Source organism: Crocuta crocuta, unplaced genomic scaffold, assembly GCF_008692635.1.
Source record: "Crocuta crocuta isolate KB4526 unplaced genomic scaffold, BGI_CrCroc_1.0 scaffold698, whole genome shotgun sequence".
Taxonomy (NCBI): domain Eukaryota; kingdom Metazoa; phylum Chordata; class Mammalia; order Carnivora; family Hyaenidae; genus Crocuta; species Crocuta crocuta.
In genome coordinates this window covers 415,290-439,011 of record NW_027530855.1, presented here as the reverse complement: position 1 = coordinate 439,011, position 23,722 = coordinate 415,290, and the positions used below count along the sequence as shown (strand labels likewise).

The window sequence follows — 23,722 nt, the reverse complement described above, 5'->3', positions numbered from 1 at the left end:
ATTGCTTCTAGAATAGTGGTCTTAACTCTTTTGGGGTCATGAATCCCTTGAGAATTTGGTAAAAGCCATTGAACCCTTCTTGTGGAGGGGTTATGCATAGTCACTTATATGGAGTATTCGGCAGGAACTGAGGGTTATGGGAAAGAAGAGATCACATCTTTCTCTGCCTGTGTGGAACAAATTTAAAAATGAAATACAAGGATAAGTTAAATAAGAGGTCACACATCACTTTTATTATTGATAAGGGCTGGGTTGGAGGATTTAGCTTAGAATGAAAGCCTGATGGACATACTAATCCTAAACCCCAGTATTAGGCAGATTTAGTTGTTTATGTGAATGCCACAGAGTGGCAAGTTTGCTTCTGGAGAGCATAGTGGAATTTGCTCCCACTGGTGCAAATGACTTCCAAGAGGCAGTGACTTCCAAGAGGAAGATAGGCAGAGCAAAGTGAACTATCTCGTTTAATCTTGAGGGGCGTGTGTGTGTGTGTGCGCTTGTGTGTTGGGGAGAGAGAGAAGGGGAGACAGTGCGGTGATGAATGGGGGTGACTAATCAAAAGGACTGAAGACTCCACAGGCTACTCCCAAGTTCATTCAATTTCACTTTAATAAAGGTAAATGATACAGCGCATCAGGACAAAGAAAGTGCAGGTAATCAAGGGGTTTGAAAACTTCATGCAAAGCCCCCCTGGATCCTTTCTCAGTTGCACAGATGTGCTTTGTCTTCAGTTTACAAACCTCTGAGATAAGTGTGTAGCACCTTATTTTCATGGGATCCCAGGCATGGGTTTACACAAGGGGTCTTTTATACTACTCTGGTCATATAGCCCAAGCCCAAGTCAGGCTGTGTAGCTCATTACTCTGCACGCAAACCATCAATCTCTCCATCTCTAAACAGTACAGGCAAGCTGGTCCTGGCTGCCTCCAGGGGGAGTTTAGAACTTTAAATGGCATATTATAAATCACCAACTAGCACATTGCCTCCCTTACTTGTCCATAATCCCTGGAGATAAGCATAGAGCTGCTCTAGTAGTGCTACAAATGACACATTCTTTGCTTCACCAAACTTCAGTCAGGCTGCTGACCTTCTTCTAGATGTATTAGTGCACTTGTAAAATCCCATTTTAGCAAGAGCCCTGCTAAGTCAGTTTAGCAAGAACCACTGCCCCACTTGCCCTTGATTTCTGATCACTCTGGATGTGTAGCCAGGTTCCTCATCCTTTACCACACCCAGGTGAGGTCTGATCACCCTGGACTGTCTTCAGCAAGAATCTCTTAGGTTGTGTTAGCTAGAACCCCCCATCACCCCTGAAGTTTCCTGTTAGTAATTTTCCACCCATTGACCCCTGCTACTCTGCCATTGGCTATAAATCCCCACTTGTTCATGCTGTATTTGCAGTGGATCCTTATCTCTTTCCTCCACTGTGAAATCCCATTGTAGTGGTCCTTACACTCAGTGCAGTGGACTTGAATAAAGTCTGCGTTACTGACGTGGTTTGAAATGGGGTTTGAGAGGCAATGGCTGAGAAAGAATTCTTGAGATGTTTTTGCTGCAAAAAGGTGTTTTTATTATAGCACAGGGAGAGGGCCTGTGGGCAGAAAGAGCTGCATTATAAGTGTGAGGAGTGACTGATTATGTAAGATTTTCTATCCTCTGAAGGGGGTGGTGGTTTTAGGGTCCCAGGAAATTGAGTCTATAGGTTTCTGAAGGTCTGGCTATTGATAAGATTGCTTTTTTCTTGTAAATCATTAAGATAGTTGCAAACTGATAGAGATTCATGTTCTGCATGGCTGTGATCTCTGTCAGTTCAGCATTTGTTTTTCCCCTTCCTCTGTTCTTGGGCAGCCAGGAGCCCTTGAAGAATGTCACACATATCCACATAGGGTGATTGCAGGGTATTAGCTTATGCTTTGCCCTCAGCTTGTCTTTTTGCTCCCTCATCATTATAGTCCAACAGCGTGACTGAAGGGGCGCCTGAGTGGCTCAATTGGCTGAGCGTTCGACTCTTGGTTTTGTCTCAGGTCATGATCTGGGGATTAGTGAGTTTGAGTCCTGCATTGGGCTCTGTGTTGACAGTAAGGAGTCTGCTTGGGATTCTCTGTCTCTTCTCTCTGCCCCTCCTTCACTTATGCAAGAGTGCATGTGTGTACACGCTCACTCTCTCTTGCAAAAACAAACTGTTTTTAAAAAGTGTCATTGAGTATTTTTTTTTCTTTGGCAGTCATGGTGCCATGACTTAGGTAGGATCAGATTCATCATTGTACCCCCGGACCTCTCATGTAGGGCCCTAAGTATGTACCTTTGAAGCCTTTGTCTTTATTCCTGGCTAATTGATTGGGGATCTGTTGGTGAGTCTGACTCCTGAACTATTGCTTTGGACAAATGTCATTTGAAGGTGTTAAGGACAGATTTTGATTTTTAAGATTTTGATCATACTCTTTGAAGCTGGGTTAGAGTCCCGGGCTTTTTTGCAAGGTACCTGCTGGGCTGGAGGCCTTCGTGGCTCCTTGTTCTGAATGGGGAGTGGGTTATTCCCTGACTCCCTGGGCTGGAAGACTCTTCTTCCTGACTCTCTGTGAGGTCTCTCTTCTCTTCTAGTGCATCCCACTTCTCCCAGGGGAATTTCTCAGTCAACTGAAACTCCTTTTCTCAAACTCCTAATGACTTTCTGCTGGGCCTACTTCCTTTCTTGTTGGCATGATTTTGCTAAGGGTAATTTGGAACTTTGTTGGCCATTTTGAGAAACTTGAGATCTCCCCAGATTGACTCCCAATACCTCTCCCTTCCCACTGCTGCTGCTCCTCCTTCCTCCTCTTACCACCTTCAGTCTTCTACTCTAGTTCCTTTGACTCCTTTGAGATGTTCCTCTTCATGCCCCTATCTTTTCCATCCCCCTCTCTCTCTACCCTGACTTTTCCCATCCCACTCCAGCCCTTCAGCTTTCTACAGCCATTGGAATTGTAGGTGCCTTGGCCTCCACTGGGACCTCTCAAGGGAGTCAGGTGCCCTGAGAGCGACTACCTGAGGCTCAGAAGAGAAACAAAAGACTGGCAATAGAGCTGGATGATTTGCCCTCACATGGGCTTTGGAAACATCCAGACAGCACTTAGATGTTTTCTAGTCACTCACCTAAAATTTAGCCCATAAGCCTTCATAAGATTTCATTATCACAGCAAAAGAAAATCTTAAAAAGCCTTCACAGTTATTGGTAGGCAGGTCACCTTAATTAGGTCCATTTGCTAGAAACACAGTTTGGATGAAAATACAAAGTGGAGATAAACCAGTGAAATTGTATTACTGTTTTAGTGACTCATATCTGAAATTTTGGAATGGAAGCTATAGGATCTCTATTTGTATCTGTCTATGTATGTTTATATATGTATGTTATAGATGCGTGGTAGTTTTCTAACTCTGGATGGTATTACCAAATTAACGTATAAAATCCCTTAATGGAGGTCTATTCAAATTAACTTGGAGACAAATGAACACTTATATAAATTAAGTTTTCTTCAAACCCAGAATTATAGNTTTTTTTTTTTTTTTTTTAAATTTCATATGATCTGGGATGATCTTGGGTAAATAAAGGTAGCTTTGAAATTTTTGCTAAACTTATTGCTAAACTCTGACTACTTCAGAGTTGTCAGCCTTAGATATATAATGCAGACACAAAGTTTTTTTCTATCTCCGTTAACTAGTCAGACAAATTTATGCCTACTAGATGTTTAAGGCTATAAACTATAAATCCAATGTGAAAACAAAATGTATAATAGAAAAGGAATTGCTTGGTGCATGTCAGGCACAGCAGTTAAAAAGAAAAAGAAAGAAGAATTATGAATAACTTTTTAGATTCCTTAGGGTGTTTGCCTCTGTGATTTTTTTTTTTTTACTTGTTTGATCTGTCAACAGGAAAAATAACTTAATATGATGGATGGCTAGCTTTGTTTAGTTAATGTCTTATGAGATTTTCATGGGTAATTCAAGCATAATTGTTAAGATCAAGTAAATAGATACAAATGGGTTAAAAGATTATAAATGAAGTCTTCAGTGATCATTATGTTTTATGATAGTTCTCCTTAAGAATAGTTTAAAAACCTTTTTCATAACTTTAAACATTAAAGCTATACTAAGTTAAAGATGGATATTTATTGACTAGATCATTTCCAGATTAGAGAAGATATTGAAACATTAATTGCTGAACATTAATTTTATTTACTTTTGGAATCTTGTTTTTAATATTGTATAGAAAAGCTAAATATATTTGGTTCTATAAGTAAGCATGATAAAGTTGTACTATGAAAAAGATACATGTCTCTAAAAATTATGAAGTGATATATTCTTAAACTTGCTATATTATGATAGTATGCTGAGTATGTGATAGTATGTGAGTTTGTAATTGCCTGCTTCCTACTTTTCACTGAAAATTTGAGTTTCAAATGGTTAAAAATATAATCCATATATGTAAATGAAACTACTAGGAATAGTAATAATAAAGAAAAAACTGTATGCAGGGAAAGTAAGATATAGTTTTGGTAAGGAAAGTTATGGAGGACACATTTTTGTTAAGGGAAAAAGAGAGTAATTTTGTTTGGAAAGTAGAAAAGACTGGCTGTTCCAGAAGGAGAAAGAAGAAAAGAGTAGGAGAAAAACGGAATGGATATAAGAAAAATTTTTTGTAAGATTTGTGGAAAAGGAACCTTGGAAAAGGAACCTTTCCTTTTCTGGTCGAAGTTGGCCAAGGTTGGATGGATTTATTAAAAAATTAAAAAATTTTATCTTTGTGTTAATAGCACATGATATAAAAACATTATTTGGTTTTCTCTATGTGTTAAAACAAAGTCTTCTTTTGTTGTGCTCTTAATAAGAAAGTGTTAAAAAAAAAAAGTTTGATTTTCTTTACCTTTTAAGTAATATGCCTGGGAAAACAAGATTTTGTGTTTCAAAATAATTTCCTGTGCTTCATATTATGTTGATCAGTTCTTAGATTATTGAAGAAAACCAGGTCTTCTTAATTGTAGGAGGCTAAGAATTTTTACAACCATGTAACTTTCTGTATTTACCCTTGATATCTTTTAATTGTGATTTTGGTTGAATGGATAACTAAGGAAGGATTGCTTTACAGTGACCTGTGATCTTTAGTCAAGTGATCAAACCTTCTGAGGTGACAGCTTCCTCAAATCAGATTCTAAGTGGTCTTTTTGACCTTTGACTAACTTTGAGATTTCCTAGACGACCCTTGGAAAATCTCATAGGTTTTGTCTCTTTCCTTATAAAAAGAGAGATGAATAATGAATTAGGTATATTTGATATGTTAAATTACATGGGAAACATTGTCAAATCAGTGATGATAAACTTTACATTACATGTATATAGATATGTTACTATTACAGGTTATTTCAGAAATTGTATGATATTCATAGAAATCTATCAATCCTGTCATTGTGGAATTATTACCTTAAATTGCTGTAAGTCACAGAAATAATGAAATGTCCTTGTCAATAGCATTATAATGAACTCTCATCAGATATTTAAGTCACAGACAGTGACTATTATACTGTGATGCTTTTTATAATTAGCTACAGGTTAGAATGCTCTTTAAAGGCATCACTTAAAAACTTTGAGATCTTTCCATTGGATTGAGTAAGAATGTCAGAACTAATGAAGAAACGGATGGATTCATAAAGACTGCTAACCCAGGATTAAGTAGAACAAGACTTAATTACATGGGCCTGAATGAACTGATGAGAATGATTATAGTTTTTTATGACTTTTTATTGAAACATTCCTGGTTCTTTAATGTTTTGGTTTCTAAATTTAAGGAAAACTTTTTTTAATTTTTAAAAATTTTATTTTTTTAATTTAAATCCAAGTAGTTAACATATAGTATAATAATGATTTCAGGAATAGAATTTAATGATTCTTCACCTACATGTAATACCCAGTGCTCATCCCAACAAGTGTCCTCCTTAATGCCCATCCCCCATTTAGCTCATCCCCCCCGCCCAGCATCCTGCCAGCAACCCTCAGTTTGTTCTCTGTATTTAAGTCTTTTATGGTTTGTTCACCACTCTGTTTTTATATTATTTCTGCTTCCCTTATGTTCATTGTTTTGTTTCTTAAATTCCATTTATGAGTGAAATCATATATTTGTCTTTCTCTGACTAATATTGCTTAGCATAATACACTCCAGTTCCATCTATGTTGTTGCAAATGGCAAGGTTTCATTCTTTTTGATCACTAAGTAGCAGTCATTGTATGTATATGCCATATTTTCCTTATCCATTTGTCTGTCGATGAACATTTGGGCTCTTTCCATATGTTGGCTATGGTTGATAGTGCTGCTATATAAACATTGGGGTGCATGTGCCCCTTTGAATCAGCACTCTTAATCCTTTGGATAAATACCTAGTAGTGCAACTGCTGGGTTTTAGGGTAGTTCTATTTTTCATTTTTGAAGAACCTCCATACTGTTTTCCAGAGTGGCTGCACCAGCTTGCTTTCCCACCAGCAGTGCAAAAGGATTCCTCTTTCTCTGCATCCTCACTAACATCTGTTGTTGCCCGAGTTGTTAATGTTAGCCATTCTGACAGGTGTGAGGTGGTATCTCATTGTGGTTTTGATTTGTATTTCTCTGATGATGAGTGATGTTGAGCATTTTTCATGTGTCTGTTAGCCATTTGGATGTCTTCTTTGGAAAAGACATGTCTTTTACCAATTTCTTCCCTGGATTATTTGTTTTTTGGGTGTTGAGTTTGATAAGTTCTTTATAGATTTTGGATAATAACCCTTTATCTGATATTTCATTTGCATATATTTTCTCCCAGTCTGTCGGTTGCATTCAGTTTTGCTGATTGTTTCCTTCTCTGTGCAGAAACTTTTTATCTTGATGATGTCCCAATAATTCATTTTTGCTTTTGTTTCCCTTGCCTCTGGAGACACATGAAGTAAGAAGTTGCTGCAACAGAGGTTCGAAGAGGTTGTTGCCTGTTTCCTCTTCTAGGGTTTTGATGACTTCCTGTCTTATGTTTAGGTCTTTCATCCATTTTGAGTTTATTTTTGTATTTGGTGTAAGAAAGTGGTCCAGGTTCATTCGTCTGCCTTTCACTGTTCAGTTTTCCCAACACCATTAGCTGAAGAGACTGTCTTTTTTTCCATTGGATATTCTTTCCTGCTTTGTCAAAGATTACTTGGCCATACGTTTGTGGGTCTGTTTCTGGGTTCTATATTCTGTTCCATTGATCTGCGTGTCTGTTCTTATGTCAGTACCATATTGTCTTGATGATTATAGCTTTGTAATACAGCTTGAGGTCTGGAATTGTGATGCATCCTGCTTTGGTTTTCTTTTTCAGGGTTGCTTTGGCTATTTAGGGTCTTTTCTGGTTCCATGTAAATTTTAGGATTGTTTGTTATAGCCCTGTGAAGAATGCTGGTGTTATTTTGATAGGAATTGCAGGAAAACTTTTTCTCTTTGTATATAGAGTTGAAACATTGATCTTTTGTCCCTACCCAAGACCTTCAGAAATTAGAAGCTCTTAGAGAGTATTCTTATTTTCATGGCAGTATAGTTATTTGGGTAAGTTCAGTGAGAATCTGTGAAGTTGGAAACCTTAGTTATATTTTCAAGGCTTTTGAATGGAATATCATATTTGAGAATGATACATCAAATCAGATACAATCAGACAGCATTAAGGAGATAAGGTTGACTTTAAGGAGCCAATCCCTCCCCTCCCACACCTTGATAAAACCAGCCTGTACCTGGCCTCTTACAGGGTTTCCTATTTTACAGGTGAATAAAGGAAGGTAATTTCTGGCAGGTCTAGGAACCTCAGGGTATTCTGAAAACCTTAAGAAGAAAGGAATTCTGCATATATAAGATACCACAGGCAAAATCTGATGGCTTCCCAGCCCTGAGAGGCTTTTTAAAATAAAGTTATTTATTTATTTATTATTTTAAAAATGTTTATTTTTCTTTATTTATTTGAGTGAGAGAGAGCAGCAGCAGCAGAGAGAGAGGGAGACAGAGGATCCAAAGTGGGCTCTGTGCTGTCAGCAGAAAGCCTGATGGGGAGCATGAGCTCAGGAACATGAGGTCTCTAGCCTGAGCAGAAGTCAGATGCTTAACTGAGTGAGCTGCTCAGGCGCCCCACCCTGGGAGGCTTTTAGAAGTCCAATCTGAGATTCCTTAAGAAATGTTTCAGGAAATCAAACTCAAACAAGGACCTAGGTGGCCAATCACTGTTTTTGCTGCACTTATGTAAATAATCAGGACAGGTCTAATGAGACTAGACTTACTTGGCACACAGATTAGTCTTACTTTGATTATCTTTGACAGAAATGAGGGTGACTGTAGAGAGAATGTTTTCGTTTGTTTTAGTAGAAAACTCCAGTGTATCTTTGCCAGTTCTATCTTGCACATTTTGCCAGGTTTTTTTTTTTTTTTTTTTTTTTACCAAATCTGAAATCTTCTAGTTTCCTCCAATATCTGGCTACCATTCTCCAAATTAACATTTTTGTTTTTCTCCCTCTCTCTGAGTTGGAATCATTGAGAATTAAAACTACCCTTTTCTTGAAGTTCTACAAGCTGAAGGTGAACAAATTGATAAAAATTTCAAAAAAAAATTTACCACAACAGTTCACATAAGGACAACTTTCCTGTCTCCTGCTGTATGGACCATTCAGAAAGTTCACCAGAACGCCTCATGCCATCACCACTTTCACTCAAATTTCCAACCAGGAAAATTTGTCGGATGGACCATGCCATCCTCTACCATCTAAACATGCTTCGAGAATTTCAAGTCTAACAACCTTGACTGCTCCCCACTGGATTCAGAAACTGGGTTTCTAACTGTTAATCTTTGTTTGTCTTTTATTTTCATAGCAACTTTCCTCATTAAATGCCTGGCTGCTAGCACCGTCCAGCAAATGTCCTTTACTACCAAGTTCCAATAGATGATTCAGCTGGTCCTTAATGAACAAAAGGCATCCAGATTCTGTCTAGATTTATACTGTTCAGAGGAAAGAAGGATGTCTCTTCTTCTCTTTAAAAAAATTTTTTTTAATGTTTATTTATTTTTGAGAGAGAGAGAGACAGAGCATGAGCAGGGGAGGGGCAGAGAGAGAGGGAGACACAGAATCTGAAGCAGCCTCCAGGCCCCGAGCTGTCAGCCCAGAGCCTGATGCGGGGCTCAAACCCACAGACCATGAGATCATGACCTGAGCTGAAGTCAGGCACTCAATCGACTGAGCCACCCAGGTGTCCCTCTTCTTTTCTTGAACAAGAGGGGAGACTGACAAAAATTCTTTGGTTGACCAAACTTTAGTCAAGCTGTTGAACCTTCTCCTAAGCGCATCACCCATGCAATTCCTTATAAAATCTGGTTTTAGCAAGGACTACCCCTCTTCCCCCCAATTCAAATCTCTCTGGGCATGTGATCAGGTTCCTCATCCTTTACCACCCCCCGGGTGATTTCCTATCACCCTGGCCTATCTTCTGTTAGATTAGTTTAACCAGACCAACTCTTACCACTGATATTTTCGGTTAGTAATTTCCAATCCACTGACCTCTGCTCCTTGACTATAAATTCCCACTTGCCCATGCTGTATTTGGAGTTGATCCTTTATCTTTCACTGTAAAATCCCATTGTAGTGATTCCTATATATATATCACAGTGGAGCTGAATAAAGTCTGCCTTACCGTTTTTAACAAGTGTCACTGAATAGTTTTTTTCTTTAACGAAGATAACCCTGTCTTTACACATAAGATTTACAGTGCTGAGCTCCCTTAACATGCAGGAAAGCTTCAGCAGTCAGCAGTAATTGTTTCCTCCAGCTGACACAGATTTTGCCTCTCTACTTACCAGGTTAAAGCAGTGAGTGCTTCTCATTTATATAGTACTTTTAGGAAAGAGTAAAAGCACTTATTTTTCTTACAGAAATATGATGTATTATATAATCTTATTTATACTTTTCCTATGAGATCTACCAGAAAAATTTAGAGACGTTACTGTTATTTTTTGCAGCCAGCATTTTATGACCATTAGAACACATAGGCAGCCTAGCATTCTTTATGAGGAAGCAATGCACGTGATTTCAGATGTGAATCTATTTATGCGCTTTTTGCTTTATAGTAGCTTCCTCTTTATATAATAATTTATAAGGCAAAAGTTTTTGTTCCTGTTTATCTGTTCTAGGAATATCGCCTTATGAGTTGTGTTCTTAGTTGTGTATAGATAAAATAATTTTAAGTGATATGTTTTATTCCTTTTCCAGAGACCTTTTGCCCCAAGATTTTGTAGTTTATACCTACAACAAGGAAGGGGCTCTGATCTCTGACCATCCTGATGTACAGGTAACATATTTTCCTCTTGATCTTATAGTGGAATTTAACGTAATTATAATTTTACAGTTCTGTTCAGGTACGCAAGACTATACATCACAGTCACCAAGGGCCACTCTTGACATTATAATGTATGGAGCTGTCCCGGGAAGGGGGTATGTGGTGGGTGTATTTACATGGACTGTAGTGTACTTTACACTTTTCCAGGTCCTCAAGTAGTCAAGCGTTTTTTTTTTTTAAGTCCAAGAAATAATCTTCTATGTATGGTAATCCTTATGGCTTATGAATGCTTGTTATATTTTAAAATCTAAAAAAATTTTTTTGCTGAAAGTTAATCTCTCTGAAAGCATGTGTTACTTATTAAACCATTTGATTTGCCGTTAGTACTTAGTAAAGAATGAACACTTGTGTGCTGTTTTATGTTCTAATTTTTTACTAATAGTTCTTTTCTAAAGAAATGTGGTCCTCTTTGCATCAGAGAACAGAGTATTTCTGAAGACATGACTGGCCAGGAATACTCGAAATAGTTGGTTGTTGCTGAATTTGGCTTTATGCGTTATTAAATTAGAGCATAAACATTTTTCGTGTCATCCGTGAAAGCGTTTTACAGTCTTTTTTGGCAGTTAGCCATTCTATATTTTTTCTTTTGCATCAGTGTCCGTTGAAGTGTTTGTTTCCATTAAACATGTATTATTTCCCTGTCTGAGCTCTGTAATGTTTGGCTGAATTGAATTATTTATGTTATTTATGCACTTTTGCAGGACACTTCACATAGATAGAAGGCAAACCCTTATTTTAGATTAATTTCACACTGTTTGGATGTAATCCTGGCTCTTTTTGTTGTTGTTGCTGGCTCTGTCATTTATTTGCTGGTCATATTATCTTGACTTGTTTGTACCTTATTATCTTCACCTTAAAATGGGAATGGTAATTACAAGTTCATGGAGTTACTTGGAAGGGTTAAATGAGTTAATACTTTTCAAAAAATTGAAGTATAGTTGACATACAACATTATATTTATATCACTACATAACATAGTGATTCAAAGTTTATATATGTTATGACATGATTACCATGACAAACCTAGCTCCCATTTGTCACTATGCAAAGTTGTTACACATTATTAATTATATTCCTTATGCTGTACATTGTGTCCCCATAAAATGAGTTAATACCTGCAAGATATTCAGAACAGATAATCTGACCATTTTTAACTCAATAAATATTATTTATTATTACTGAAAATATAAATGCTTAAAACTGCCAAAAACAGATTTCAGTCACATAGAAATTTATGCAACTGTTATCTGAAAGTATTACTATGGAGTTGTGCTTTCTTGGATGATTGAAAAATGCAGATTAAGACAGATGAAATCATTTTCTTATTTCTTGGTTTTGAATATTGTTCAGATAGATGAAAGTATATCTGTAGATTTGAGATACCAATTAAAACCTTGTTACCGGGAATTTTTGGCATGCCGCTAGGTTGTCAGGTATCATAATGACATTACTTTTGTTTATAAAATTCAATGAAATTACACTGAGAAAAGGTAAATGCTTTTCCTTATGATCCATTATTTAAGTTTAAAGTAATTTGTGAAGCTATTACCTGGTTTTTATCATCGGCGTATTTCACAAAGGCCTTTTTTCACAAAGAAACTACATTTTAATAACCATTTTATTCAAGTTACTGTGTGAAATCAAACTTCAGATTACTGTGTGTTAGAACTTTGGGGTTGCAAGTGTCTTAACGAATTTCTCCAATTAATTAATACTCTTTGTTCTGTCTGAAAACTATATTGACTGCCCAAGGCATATGGGCTGTGGCTAGGGGGTTTTTTGTTTGTTTTTTAATTTTTGTTTTTTGGTTTTTTAGGTGGCTCTTTAATAGTTCTGTGTACTTCTTCTAGCCCTAGTTGAGTTTTTTGCTTATAGTTTGTGTATTTCCAAAACTGTTTGTGACTTTTGTACCTTTACTATAATCATGGAGTTGAATTAGATCTTTTGTAGACTTATGAAATATAATTAAAAGCTTTTTTTAATGTTTATTTTATTTTCGAGAAAAAGAGAGAGACAAAGTGTGAGCAGGGGAGGGCAGAGAGAGAGGGAGACACAGAATCCTAAGCAGGCTCCAAGCTCTGAGATGTCAGCACAGAGCCCGAAGTGCGGCTTGAACCCACAAAATGGGAGATCATGACCTGAGGTGAAGTTGGATGCTTAACCGACTGAGCTACCCAGCACCCCTGAAATACGAATTTTTAAAGTACATTGAAGGCTTTGGAAAGATTTAATAATAAAACCCAGTTATTTAAAAAATACTGTCCAGTTGGTAGATTAAGTGACCAGCTGATGGGTTTTAGTCACGTCAAATTAAAGAGCTTCTATGAAACATTTAATTAAAAATTTTTTCTTTTTAACGTTTACTTATTTTTGAGAGACAGAAAGAGAGACAGAGCATGAGTGGCAGAGAAGCAGAGAGAGAGGGAGATACAGAATCTGAAGCAAACTCGAGGCTCTGAGCTGTCAGCACAGAGCCCTATGTGGGGCTCGAACTCAAGAACCTTAAGATTATGACCTGAGCTGAAGGAGGATGCTTAACTGACTGAGCCACCCAGGCACCCCTAGAAATATTTAATTTTAGAGTGCCATGAGTTACTAGTATTATTATCTCATAGATGCTACCTCTTTAGTAATAGTAGAAGGTATTTATTTTTCTCTGCTGAGAAGAAAGCAATACCAAAGCTAGACTTTAATACAAAGCACTAGAGAGAAAAACATTAGTGGTTGTGAATTGCCTGCCCCACAATAGAAAAAGTTGTAAAATGTTGAAATTTAGCCTATATTTTTAGTGTAAAATTGTTTAACTTTTTTTTATTAAGACTTATAGGAAAAGTTGCACGAATAATATAAAACATTTGTGTATTTCCTTTACCTAGATTCCCCAAATGTTAACATTTTACTGTATTTGCTTTATCCTTTCTTTCGTGTCTTTTTTTCTCAAAGTTATAAAGAGTATATTGCAAACATGGTATCACTTTATCCTTTAAATACTTCATTGTAAATTTCCTAAAAACAGGAATTCTTTTAATTAATCAAGTACAGTTCTCAAAATTAGGAAGTTAACAATGAAGCGATGCTATGATCTAATATACAGACCTTATTGATTTTTTTTTTTTTGGTCCATTATCCCAATAATATAGTTCATAGCAAAAGAAGATCCAAGTTCATTTGCTGCATTCAGTTGTCATGTCTCTGCAGCGTCCTTTAATCTGGAAATCCTTTGTCTTCCCTTGTGTTTCATGACACCGGCATTTTTGAGAAGTGTAGACCAAGTTTTGTAGAATATCCTGACATTGGAGATTGACGTTTGCTCATGATCCAAGTCAGCTTATGTACTTTTGGCAGGAGTACCAACAAAGTAATACTGAGAGATCCTCCGTGTATCTTATCAGGAACCAAGTGCTGCAATTAGTGCTGTTCCTGATGGCATTAACAGTGATCATTTAGTTAAGGAATTGCCTGTTAGGTTTCTCCTCTATAAAGTTACTGTTTTTGACTTTTTAATTAATGATATGGTTAGACATCTTGAGACTAATGTAAATATCCTGTTAACTTCTCATATTTTTACTCATTAGTGTTAGTAGTTAGTATTTGTCTGAATTAATGGTTATGATGGTTGTTAAAGTGGTGATTTCTTAATTTCATTAGTGCTTCTATATGCATTAGAGCTTTCTGTAAGGAAAAGGTGTCCCTTCTCATTCATTTGTATCAGTGCAGACTCATGGATTCTTACTTCCTCATGAGTGAGATTGAAAATCTGCATGTGAAGGCATTTTTATATTCTTTTGTGAATTGGCTGTTCATGACTTTTGCCCAGTTTTCCACTGGGTTTTCTTTTGTTGTTGTCCTTCTAAGAATTTTTTAAAATTGAAGTACAATTAACACATATTATACTACATTAGTTTCAGGTGTACAACATAAGGATTTGACATTTGTATATATTGTGAAATGATCACCACAGTAAGTCTTGTTAATATCTGTTGCCATACATAGTTAAACTTTTTTTGTTTGTTTGTTTGTTTTGTTTTATTTATTTCTGAGAGAGAGAGACACACAGCGTGAGCAGGGGAGGGTCAGAGAGAGAGGGAGATACAGAATCTGAAACAGGCTCCAGGCTCTGAACTGGCAGTCAGCACAGAGCCTGATGCGGGGCTTGAACCCACGAACCGTGAGATCATGACCTCTGCCAAAGTCAAATGCCTAACCTACTGGCATCAGGTTCTATGCTGACAGCTGAGAGCCTGGAGCCTGCTTTGGATTCTGTGTGTGTCTCTCTCTTTCCCTCCCCAACTTGTGTGCGCTCTTTCTCTCTCTCTCAAAAATAAACATTAAAAAAATGTTAAACATGATATAATGCTGTCTTGTTCTGCTTCTAGGCTTAAAGGTTATTGGGATAGAGCTCTTTGTACTTAGTATCCTCTGGAAATATGCCTAAACATTTGTATCCTTGTATAGGAGGGCAAAAGATAATCTAAAGATAATCCAAAGAATGCCATGTGATAAGTTTCCAGTGATATGAACAAAATTGTTAGTTTACTAACCTGAAATAATTTTATTAGCTCTATAACTTCTATGATGATTTTAGCAATGTAACAGTATTTGAAGATAATATAATTTTTATCATTTAGAATCATTGTCATTATCGGGGCTATGTGGAGGGAGTTTATAATTCATCCATTGCTCTGAGCGACTGTTTTGGACTCAGGTAAGGAATTTTCTGTATCATTTTTTTTAATTTCTTCTATTTCTTACCCCTTTCCCTATCTCTGTTTCCAAATCAAGTCATTGGGGGAATTAACAAAATTAGATTTTACTTTGGTATTGCTGAAGGTCTTTAGAGTTATGTATCAGATATCATTCTTGGCATGCTTATTTAAGAAAATATTACAGTGGTGAGTTTCAATATCTAAAGAGAAAACTCCATTGTTTTGAGACTGCTAAGTAATTTTTGCTATTTTAATAAAACATATTTTAAGTCTCTGTAGTACTTGATACAATTTTTCTTTTATTTAAGTTTGTATTCTTGTATTCTTTTATTTAAGTTTCATAGTGCCTGTGAAAGGAGGCTCATTATCTCTATATTTAGGGGATGAGCAAACAGGTTCAGAGAAATTGTAACACACATCAAGTAAAGTGATAATAATATTAAAATTACATTTGTTGAGGGCCTGGCCATATGATGCTGTGCTGTTTGGTTGGTTACATGATTGATTGAACTGATAAATATCCCAAACCAGCTGTATAAGATGGTTATAATTAATTTAAATAATTATAAATTATAAATTATAAGTAAATAATAACATGTACAGAGCAGTTACTGTGTGCTGGGCAATGGGCTAAGTATTTCACACTTATTAAATAATTTAGTTTCCAGAACAGCCCCATGTGGAATATAAAGTAAAGACAAAGTGTTAAGTCATTGCTGAGAGTCCCGCGGCTAGTGGGAAACTTTTGGGATTCAAAATCTGGTTCTCTGGCTCCAGACTCCATGCTTCTAGCCCCTCTTCTGTATTGCCTTCTGTTATACAGATGTCACTCAGAGAGGTTAACGGACTTCCAGGGAGTGATGTTAGTAAGTAGTAGTCTTAAGCTTTATGTTTAGGTCTGCGTGATTCTAAAACCCAGTGTTTTTCTCTAGGTAGCATGGTATACAGAAGCAGTCCAACAGTCTCAGATTGGAAAAACAGAGAGATTGGGCATGAGGACTTTGTTTCAGATGTTCTTCCGACTCCCTGTTTTGAGTCTGCACTAAAATTCCCTGCTTACTCTTGACAGGGATCCCTTTGACTGAAATGTTTCTAGGAATAGGTCAATTACAGTTGTGGGCGCTGTGCCTTTCTACATGGGTCATGGTGCTGCTGGGTTGGGACAGGCATGTGCCTCTTCCAGTGTATTTTCGTTAACTCATGCTATGAGTTTATGGCATTATTTTCATTGCCTCTCCCGTCATCCAATCTTTAGACTATGGGACTGTTCTTTTCTTATACGTGTTAAGCACTGGGACTTAAATTCGGTTTTCTGATTTCTTTTCCTGTGTATTATTTTCTTCATTCTTAAAAATTGTGTACATGTAATATGACACTTAGAGGAATGCTGCATATAGAGAATGTGAGTTACGGGATCGAACCCCTGCAAAACAGTTCTCGCTTTGAGCACATCTTGTATCCAATGGATGATGTCCACAGAGAGCCTCTGAAATGTGGGGTTTCCAACAAGGATATAGAGAAAGAAACCACAGACTATGAAGAAGAAGAGCCTCCTAGGATTCCTCAGCTACTTCGAGTAAGGAAATATGTTTTCTCATCACTCAGACTAAGTGTTAAAAAATCATGTATTTATGCATCGCACCAATACTTATTATTGTTATGTTTTTGCCAGCTATGTGCCAGATGTTGTGATAGGTACTGGGGGGATAAAAAGATGCAGTTCTTTCCATCAAGTCAAACACAGTCAAGCTTCTATGTGTTTTAGAAACCAAGGCTTAGATCTTAAATGATACTTGTATATATTTTCTATCACTGCTGCATTATAGCCCATTACGCTGTCTTTCACAGAATAGTTTATTTAGATACCCTTTACCCAAACAGGAATGGTGATTCTTTGAGTGCTAGATTGAAGAAACAGAGAGAAATTGGGCATTAAGACTTTATTTCAGATGTCTTGCAGGGACGCTTGTATTCCTGTTTTGAGTCTTGGCTAGAATTCCCTGCTTACTCTTGACAGGGGTCTCTTTGACCGAAATGTTTCTAGGAATAGGTCAACTACAGTTGTGGGCGCTGTGCCTTTCTACATGCGTCATGGTGCTGCTGGGTTGGGACAGGCATTATTTTTATTGCCTCTCTTGACATCCATTCTTTTTAGCTTTAATCATTGGAAACATTAAAATTTTTGCCCATATTGCCTATATATGAATTTCTAAAAATCACAAAAGTAGTCATTTTTTGAAGTGGCAACCTTGTCCTTACTTCTACTCTGGGTTATTATATTCTTAAAATATTATAATTATTATATTCTTCTTTCCACTTTTAACATGGTAATGGGGTTTCCTGTTAAAGTGTGTGTGAGTGTGTATAATTTTGATGTTAGAAAATCAGTAATTCTCCTTTGAAACTCAAATACCTCATATTATCTTTAACTAGGATTTTTCTCTGTACAGAGGGGCAGTTACCACTTAAAAACAACAACACGTTTTTGGCATTATTAATCTGTGGGAAGTAAACTAATCGTATGACGTTTTAAGAGACTAGAGATTAGGGTAAGATCATTATAGATAAAAATCATGTAGTGTTAAAAGTTTTTTGTTTTGTTTTTTGCCTTCATGATGTTTGTGTTTTTGACAGAGAAGAAGAGCTATCCTGCCACAGACCCGATATGTGGAGCTGTTCATTGTCGTAGACAAGGAAAGGGTAGGATTGGTGACAGTTTTTCTTCTTTTCATGAAAAGCAGATGAGAAGTGAGCATCCCATGAAGGAAACATAAAATTTAATATATTTGTATTGATTTTTCTTAACTGTAATTTTAAAACTAGAATGGCGTTTGTCCTTTAAACATGCTTGATATTCATAATCCCACCAGAAGTCAAATGTAGTAATTTGGGAGTACATCTTATTGTTTTTTACTGGTGATTTCCCCCTTTTGTTCTTTTAGTTGATTTGCTTAATTTCTTATGTGAAACTGTACTGCCTTTTCATTAGTGTCACCTTTTCAGATGGCTTTAAAGGATTGTTAATCAGATACCACTTTGTTGCCTAATAAAATTGCTTTGCTTTTTAGAATTTCAGCTAACCTATCCTTCACTTTAAGAGACAGAAAACTTCCAAGTCCTGGCATGCTTTACAAGGGAATAGAGGAGAGTAGTTGATCTTAGAATTTACTGTTAATTTCCGTGTCCAGGATAACACCAGGGATTTTCCTTATTCATAGTTATGAATTGTGCTTACTTTAACTAAGTAATAGGTCCACTTCTGCATTTACAGGATTATCAGTTTTAGATATAGCTGCTATTTAATTTAACATATAGATAATTTTAAATGTTTTGTTTAGCTTTTTTTTGCTGCCAGCTTTGTGTGAAAAAGTTGTTTGTAGAAACTTAGCAATGTTAACAGTTTCCTTCCTATAAGCTGCAGAGACAGTTAGAGGATTTTTATGGTTTAAGAAAAATCTCTTACTGTGTGTAGTGTGGAAATAAACAAGCTGCATTTATTAATAGATAGAAATGTATTCAGATTTGTTCATTATAAGTTCCTTACCTTCAAATGGTAGAAGGAAAAAACACAGGGAGTATGAACTTTGCAGCAGATAATGGATAAAAAGTTTCTGGAGAATGTTTGGACAAGTTACAAAAATAGAGATTTGAAATGATTTTATTTATTACTCGCTCCAGATAGATTTGTTATGTACTGTTGGAAAATAGTTCAAAATAAGAATGGTTCCATTTCAGTCAAACCTTGTCAGATATATTAGATTCTTTGTTCGTTTAGGAGAATCATGATAAAACGCCTGACTGGTAAGATCTGATATATTCTGATATTAATGTACTTATCTTAGAGCAAAACCCTACATTCTTTTAAAAATTTTCTTTTTGTTAGATATTTAGTTGGTTGTATTAAAATAATGTTAGAATAGACATTTAGATTGGGGCACCTGAGTGGCTCAGTTGGGTAAGCATCTGACTTGGTATCAGCTCAAGTCATGATCTTACAGTTTGTGGGTTCGAGCCCCGTGTTGGGCTCTGCACTGACAGTGTGGAGCCTGCTTGGAAATCTCACTCCCTCTCTCTCTGCCCCTTCCCACTCAAGCTGTCTCTTTCTCTCCCAAAATAAATAAATGAAACTTAAAAAAGAAAAGACATTTAGGGGCGCCTGGGTGGCTCAGTCAGTTAAGCGTCCGACTTCGGCTCAGGTCATGATCTCATGGTTCGTGGGTTTGAGCCCCGCGTCGGGCTCTGTGCTGATAGCTAGCTCAGAGCCTGGAGCCTATTTTAGATTCTGTGTTTCCTTCTCTCTCTCTGACCCTCCCCTGCTCACGCTGTCTCTATCTCTCTCAAAAATAAATAAAACATTAAAAAAAAAAACAGGTTTTAAAAACAAAAAGACATTTAGATTTAGCCAGGTCTTGAAGACAAGAATCAGTCATATCAACTGTTTTAATATGGTTAAATTTTTAAATATCTTTTTTGTCTACATATAATATCTCTGTTGGTGAACATTGATTAATCTCTCATTATTAATTTAGCCCAGAATTTAGAAATTGTTTATTGGTAGTGTCTTTAGCTTAAGGGATAAAAGGGTCAGGAAATCTGTTACATTAGTTTTTGATTGTTTTATTTTTTATTTATTTTATTTTATTTTACTTTATTTTAAAGAGAGAGAGAGTGTGCATATGAGTGGGGGAGAGGGGCAGAGGGGGAGATAGAGAATCTCAAGCAGGTTCTGTAGTCAACGTGGAACCTGATGTGGGTCTTGATCCTATGACTTGTGATCATGACCTGAGCCAGAATCAAGAGTTGGACACTAAACCAACTGAGCCACCCAGGCACCCTGCATTTTGATAGTTTTAAACACTACCTTTATAAAGTTTAGTTTGAAAACATTTTTGCGTTAAAATTTGCAAAAAAGACCATTAAAGAGAAAAGTCATTTTAAAATTATACTAATTTGGAGCAAATAAAGACTCCAGTGCTTTTTCATTATTACTTATTTCGCACTTGAACCTGTTTTTCATTTATTTGCATTTAACACTAAAATGTATCCCTAAAATTTACTAATTTAAACTGCAGACGAACGTCTAAATGCCTCCATTTTTAGTTCAGAGGAAATACTTGGGATTCTTACCTTCACTGTAACAGATTATAGAATTTTTTTCATAACTTACTGTGGTGAAAATGATTCTCCTTTCTTGCTTTTCAGTATGACATGATGGGAAGAAATCAGACAGCGGTGAGAGAAGAGATGATCCGTTTAGCAAACTACTTGGATAGTGTAAGCTGTGTTTTCTGTTCTTTGGGGTTATTCTAGCCTGTCTTTTCACAGTTTCAGAGCAGAACTAAAACATTGTCTCATTGTGATTATCCTAGTGACTCAGTTCTTCAGGGGTCTGCTTACTAGATTGTTCTGTAACATTTTTTATGTTTGAAAGGAATATATAATTGTAGCAAGACTTGGAGACAAGCAAGAGATTTCATATTAGGATCTATTTTATCTTCAGGGTAGGTAGGCTAAGGTACTTTGGCATTTATGAAAAGGTCTTTGAATTTGTCCTCAACCTTATTTTGATTAAAGGTGCCCCCTCCTCTGAAATCATGATATGACAGTGTGTGTGTGTGTGTGTGTGTGTGTGTGTGTGAGAGAGAGAGAGAGAGAGAGTGCGAGAGAGAGAACGAGAGAGAGAGAGATCGAGAATGCAATAGGGACAGCAAGAGGGTGGAGGGAGGGAGAGAAATTTGGTTTGAGACTTTGGAGTACATTCACCCATTGGGAGACACTGAAGAATTAGATACAGATACATGTTCTTACAAGGTAATTTCATCTATAAAGTTTTTTCCCTGATGTGAATACCAAGCATACTAATAATGATGAAGACAATAATGTTCTATTGAGTATTTATAATATGAGCCAAGTGCTTTGTATTTATTGTCCTTTATTCCTCATAGTATCTCTATAAAATAAAAATGAGTTTCATAGTGCATTGTCTGAAATCCTTGGGGTGTGTGTAATTAGAATTTTAGATAGAAATTTAGAAAGGTAATATGGTTCACCGTGTATTGCATAACATCTCTAACAGGATCTTGTGGTAGCACTTTGTAATCAAACTCATTGATATTCCTGTAGTGAAATGTATGAATATTTACATTAAGTGAGATAACATACAGACTATAAATAGACTTGCATTAGTTGAGGGCAATTTGGAAGCCAAATTTACCAAAAACTTAAACTTTTCCGTTTGTCAGATTTTGGAATGGAAGATAAAAAGCATTTTGAACTCCTATTACTTTTATTTTATGGATGAGGAAACTGAGACCCTTGAGAGATGAGAATCTCTTTGTATTGAAGGAAATGTATTTTTTGTTTTTATTTTAAGTTATTGTGTTACTTCATAATAAGTTATAAGATATTCTTATATTCTTTAATATATTTTATATACGTTCTTTTTTTGCTTTATTTTTTAATTTTTAATTTTTTTAATGTTTATTTCTTTTTGAGAGAGAGAAAGAGGCTGGAGGAGGAGTAGAGTTAGGGAGACACAGGATCTGAAGCAGGCTCTGCATTGACAGCAGAGAGCCTGACACAGGGCTCGAACTCATGAACCGTGAGATCATGACCTGAGCCAAAGTCTGACGCTTAACCGACTGACCCACCCAGGTGCCCCTATACACTTGTATTTCTGTTTTCTTCCTAGATGTATATTATGTTGAATATTCGTATTGTGCTAGTTGGGCTGGAGATTTGGACAAATGGTAACCAGATCAACATAGTCGGGGGTGCCGGTGATGTGCTGGGGAACTTTGTCCAGTGGCGGGAAAAGTTTCTCATAACACGTCGGAGACACGACAGTGCACAGCTCGTTCTGTAAGTGATTTTTTAAAAAGTACTATGAATGAAATGGCGAGAATAATAACTTTTGCTTATTTTCTTCTATTAGAATCATGTTTTCTTAAGGTTTTTGAGCATTCATGTGCATAAGGAGAGCTTTGTATGACCCCTCATGACAAGTGACAGTAAGACCATGAGATTTCTCTTCTATGTTGGATTCCCTGTCGCCTTTATCCCGCGTCCTTCCTCTTTCTTGTGTTTACTCCTTCACTTTGGTATGGTGCGTTCTCTAGTTTCTTCTGAAAGGATATATGGAAAGAAAAAGTTTTGGCTTCTTTCGTGTCAGAAAATGTGTTTCATCATGTCAGAACAGAATTTAAGAATTACATCAATATAACCTCTTCTCATCCTGGGACCTAAGTAACTTAGTCTTTCTGAGGTTTGCTTTCCAGTTTGTTTTGTAGCTTTCTGACTATTTCGCTGTGTGTAAAATGCTAGGCATGAAATCTTTTTCCTTGAGAATTTTGAAGGCATGGCTTCTGTCTTTTGACTTCCAGTGTCACTGTTAAGAAGCCTTAACCCATTCCAGTAACTGATCCTTTATTTATAGGTTTCTTTGTTTGTTTTCCTCCTTCTCTGGAAACTTGTAGCATCTTCTCTTGGTTCCCAGGCTTCTGAATTTTACTGATGATATGCTTTGGTGTAGGTGTTTTATAATACATCTCTGAGTGTTTTTAATTTCTTCTATCTTATTTTTAATGTTCAGTAGATCTTTTTGTTCCTTTTAATTTTTTTAATATAATCAAGTGCTGATTTCATCAGTATAATAATTTTTTGCTCTCTTTGAGATATTACTGATACATGCTTTTAAAATTTTCTTCTTTTACGAAGCATCTTCACGGACCATAATAAAACTTAAACTTCTATAAATCACTTAATACAAACACATTCCAAAACTTACAGCAAAAACCCTCATTTAAAACTATTTAAAATGTTTCGTCCTTCTTAAAAGTTTTCTGGCTTGAGGGGTGCCTGAGTGGCTCAGTTCGTTAAGCATTCAGCTTCAGCTCAGGTCATGATCTCGTGGTTCATGAGTTCGAGCCCTGCATTGGGCTCTGTGGTGGCAGCTCAGAGCCTGGAGCCTGCTTTGGTTTCTGTGTCTTCCTCTCTCTCTCCCCCTCCCCTGCTTGCTCATGTGCTCTCTCTCTTTCAAAAAAAAAAAAAAAAAAGAATAAACATTAAAAAAATTAAAAAGTTTTCTGGCTTGAGGGCTTGCAGTTTTGAAGGCCTTAGCCTGCTGCAGCACCCTTTGCCTGACAAAACAATAAAGCTATTTATTCCTCTTTATCCCCCACAACCTCCTAAAAAATATTTTCTAACTTGATAGGTTGGCTTCTTGCAGAAAAATGTTCTAATTTAGTGGGGTTTTTTTTTTTTTGCCTCTTTCAGTGTTGAGGATACCTAAAACTCATAATTTTTTTCCAAAGAGAAATTTCCCTTAATTTTATTTTGTTTTCTTTGTGATGTGAGTTAATTTAAAGCAAGGCACTGAAAATGCCAAAATGATTTTTTTATCGCCCTGTAATCACAAAGACTTGGGCGTGACCTTTTTATTAAGTTTTAGTAATGGCACCTGCAAGCATCCTCCTGGTAGTGAACATGCCTTCTAGTTCACAGAGGGCCAGAAGGAACAGACCTCCAGTGCATTCTCTATACCTTGCCCGGACAAACCTTTCAGGCTGTCTTTTCTTCTCTCACTGGTATCCATACCTCTGTCATGCTAGAGGCATTTCCCAAA

The 23,722-nt window shown here is 36.5% G+C and overlaps 1 protein-coding gene across 2 annotated transcripts in view; it reads left to right on the top strand.

The window, feature by feature from the left end:
* Window positions 1-23,722, top strand: part of ADAM9 (ADAM metallopeptidase domain 9) — a 142,085-nt gene that overhangs the window by 16,045 nt on the left and 102,318 nt on the right. Inside the window, exons 4-9 of one of the 2 annotated variants that reach the window (XM_077769472.1) lie at window positions 10,267-10,345; window positions 15,022-15,098; window positions 16,579-16,675; window positions 17,734-17,799; window positions 20,302-20,373; window positions 21,791-21,960. In XM_077769472.1, the coding sequence (XP_077625598.1) occupies window positions 10,267-10,345; window positions 15,022-15,098; window positions 16,579-16,675; window positions 17,734-17,799; window positions 20,302-20,373; window positions 21,791-21,960 (561 nt within the window). Of the gene's footprint in view, window positions 1-10,266; window positions 10,346-15,021; window positions 15,099-16,479; window positions 16,676-17,733; window positions 17,800-20,301; window positions 20,374-21,790; window positions 21,961-23,722 lie in introns of both variants that reach the window. The other variant, XM_077769471.1, reaches the window with a different exon arrangement.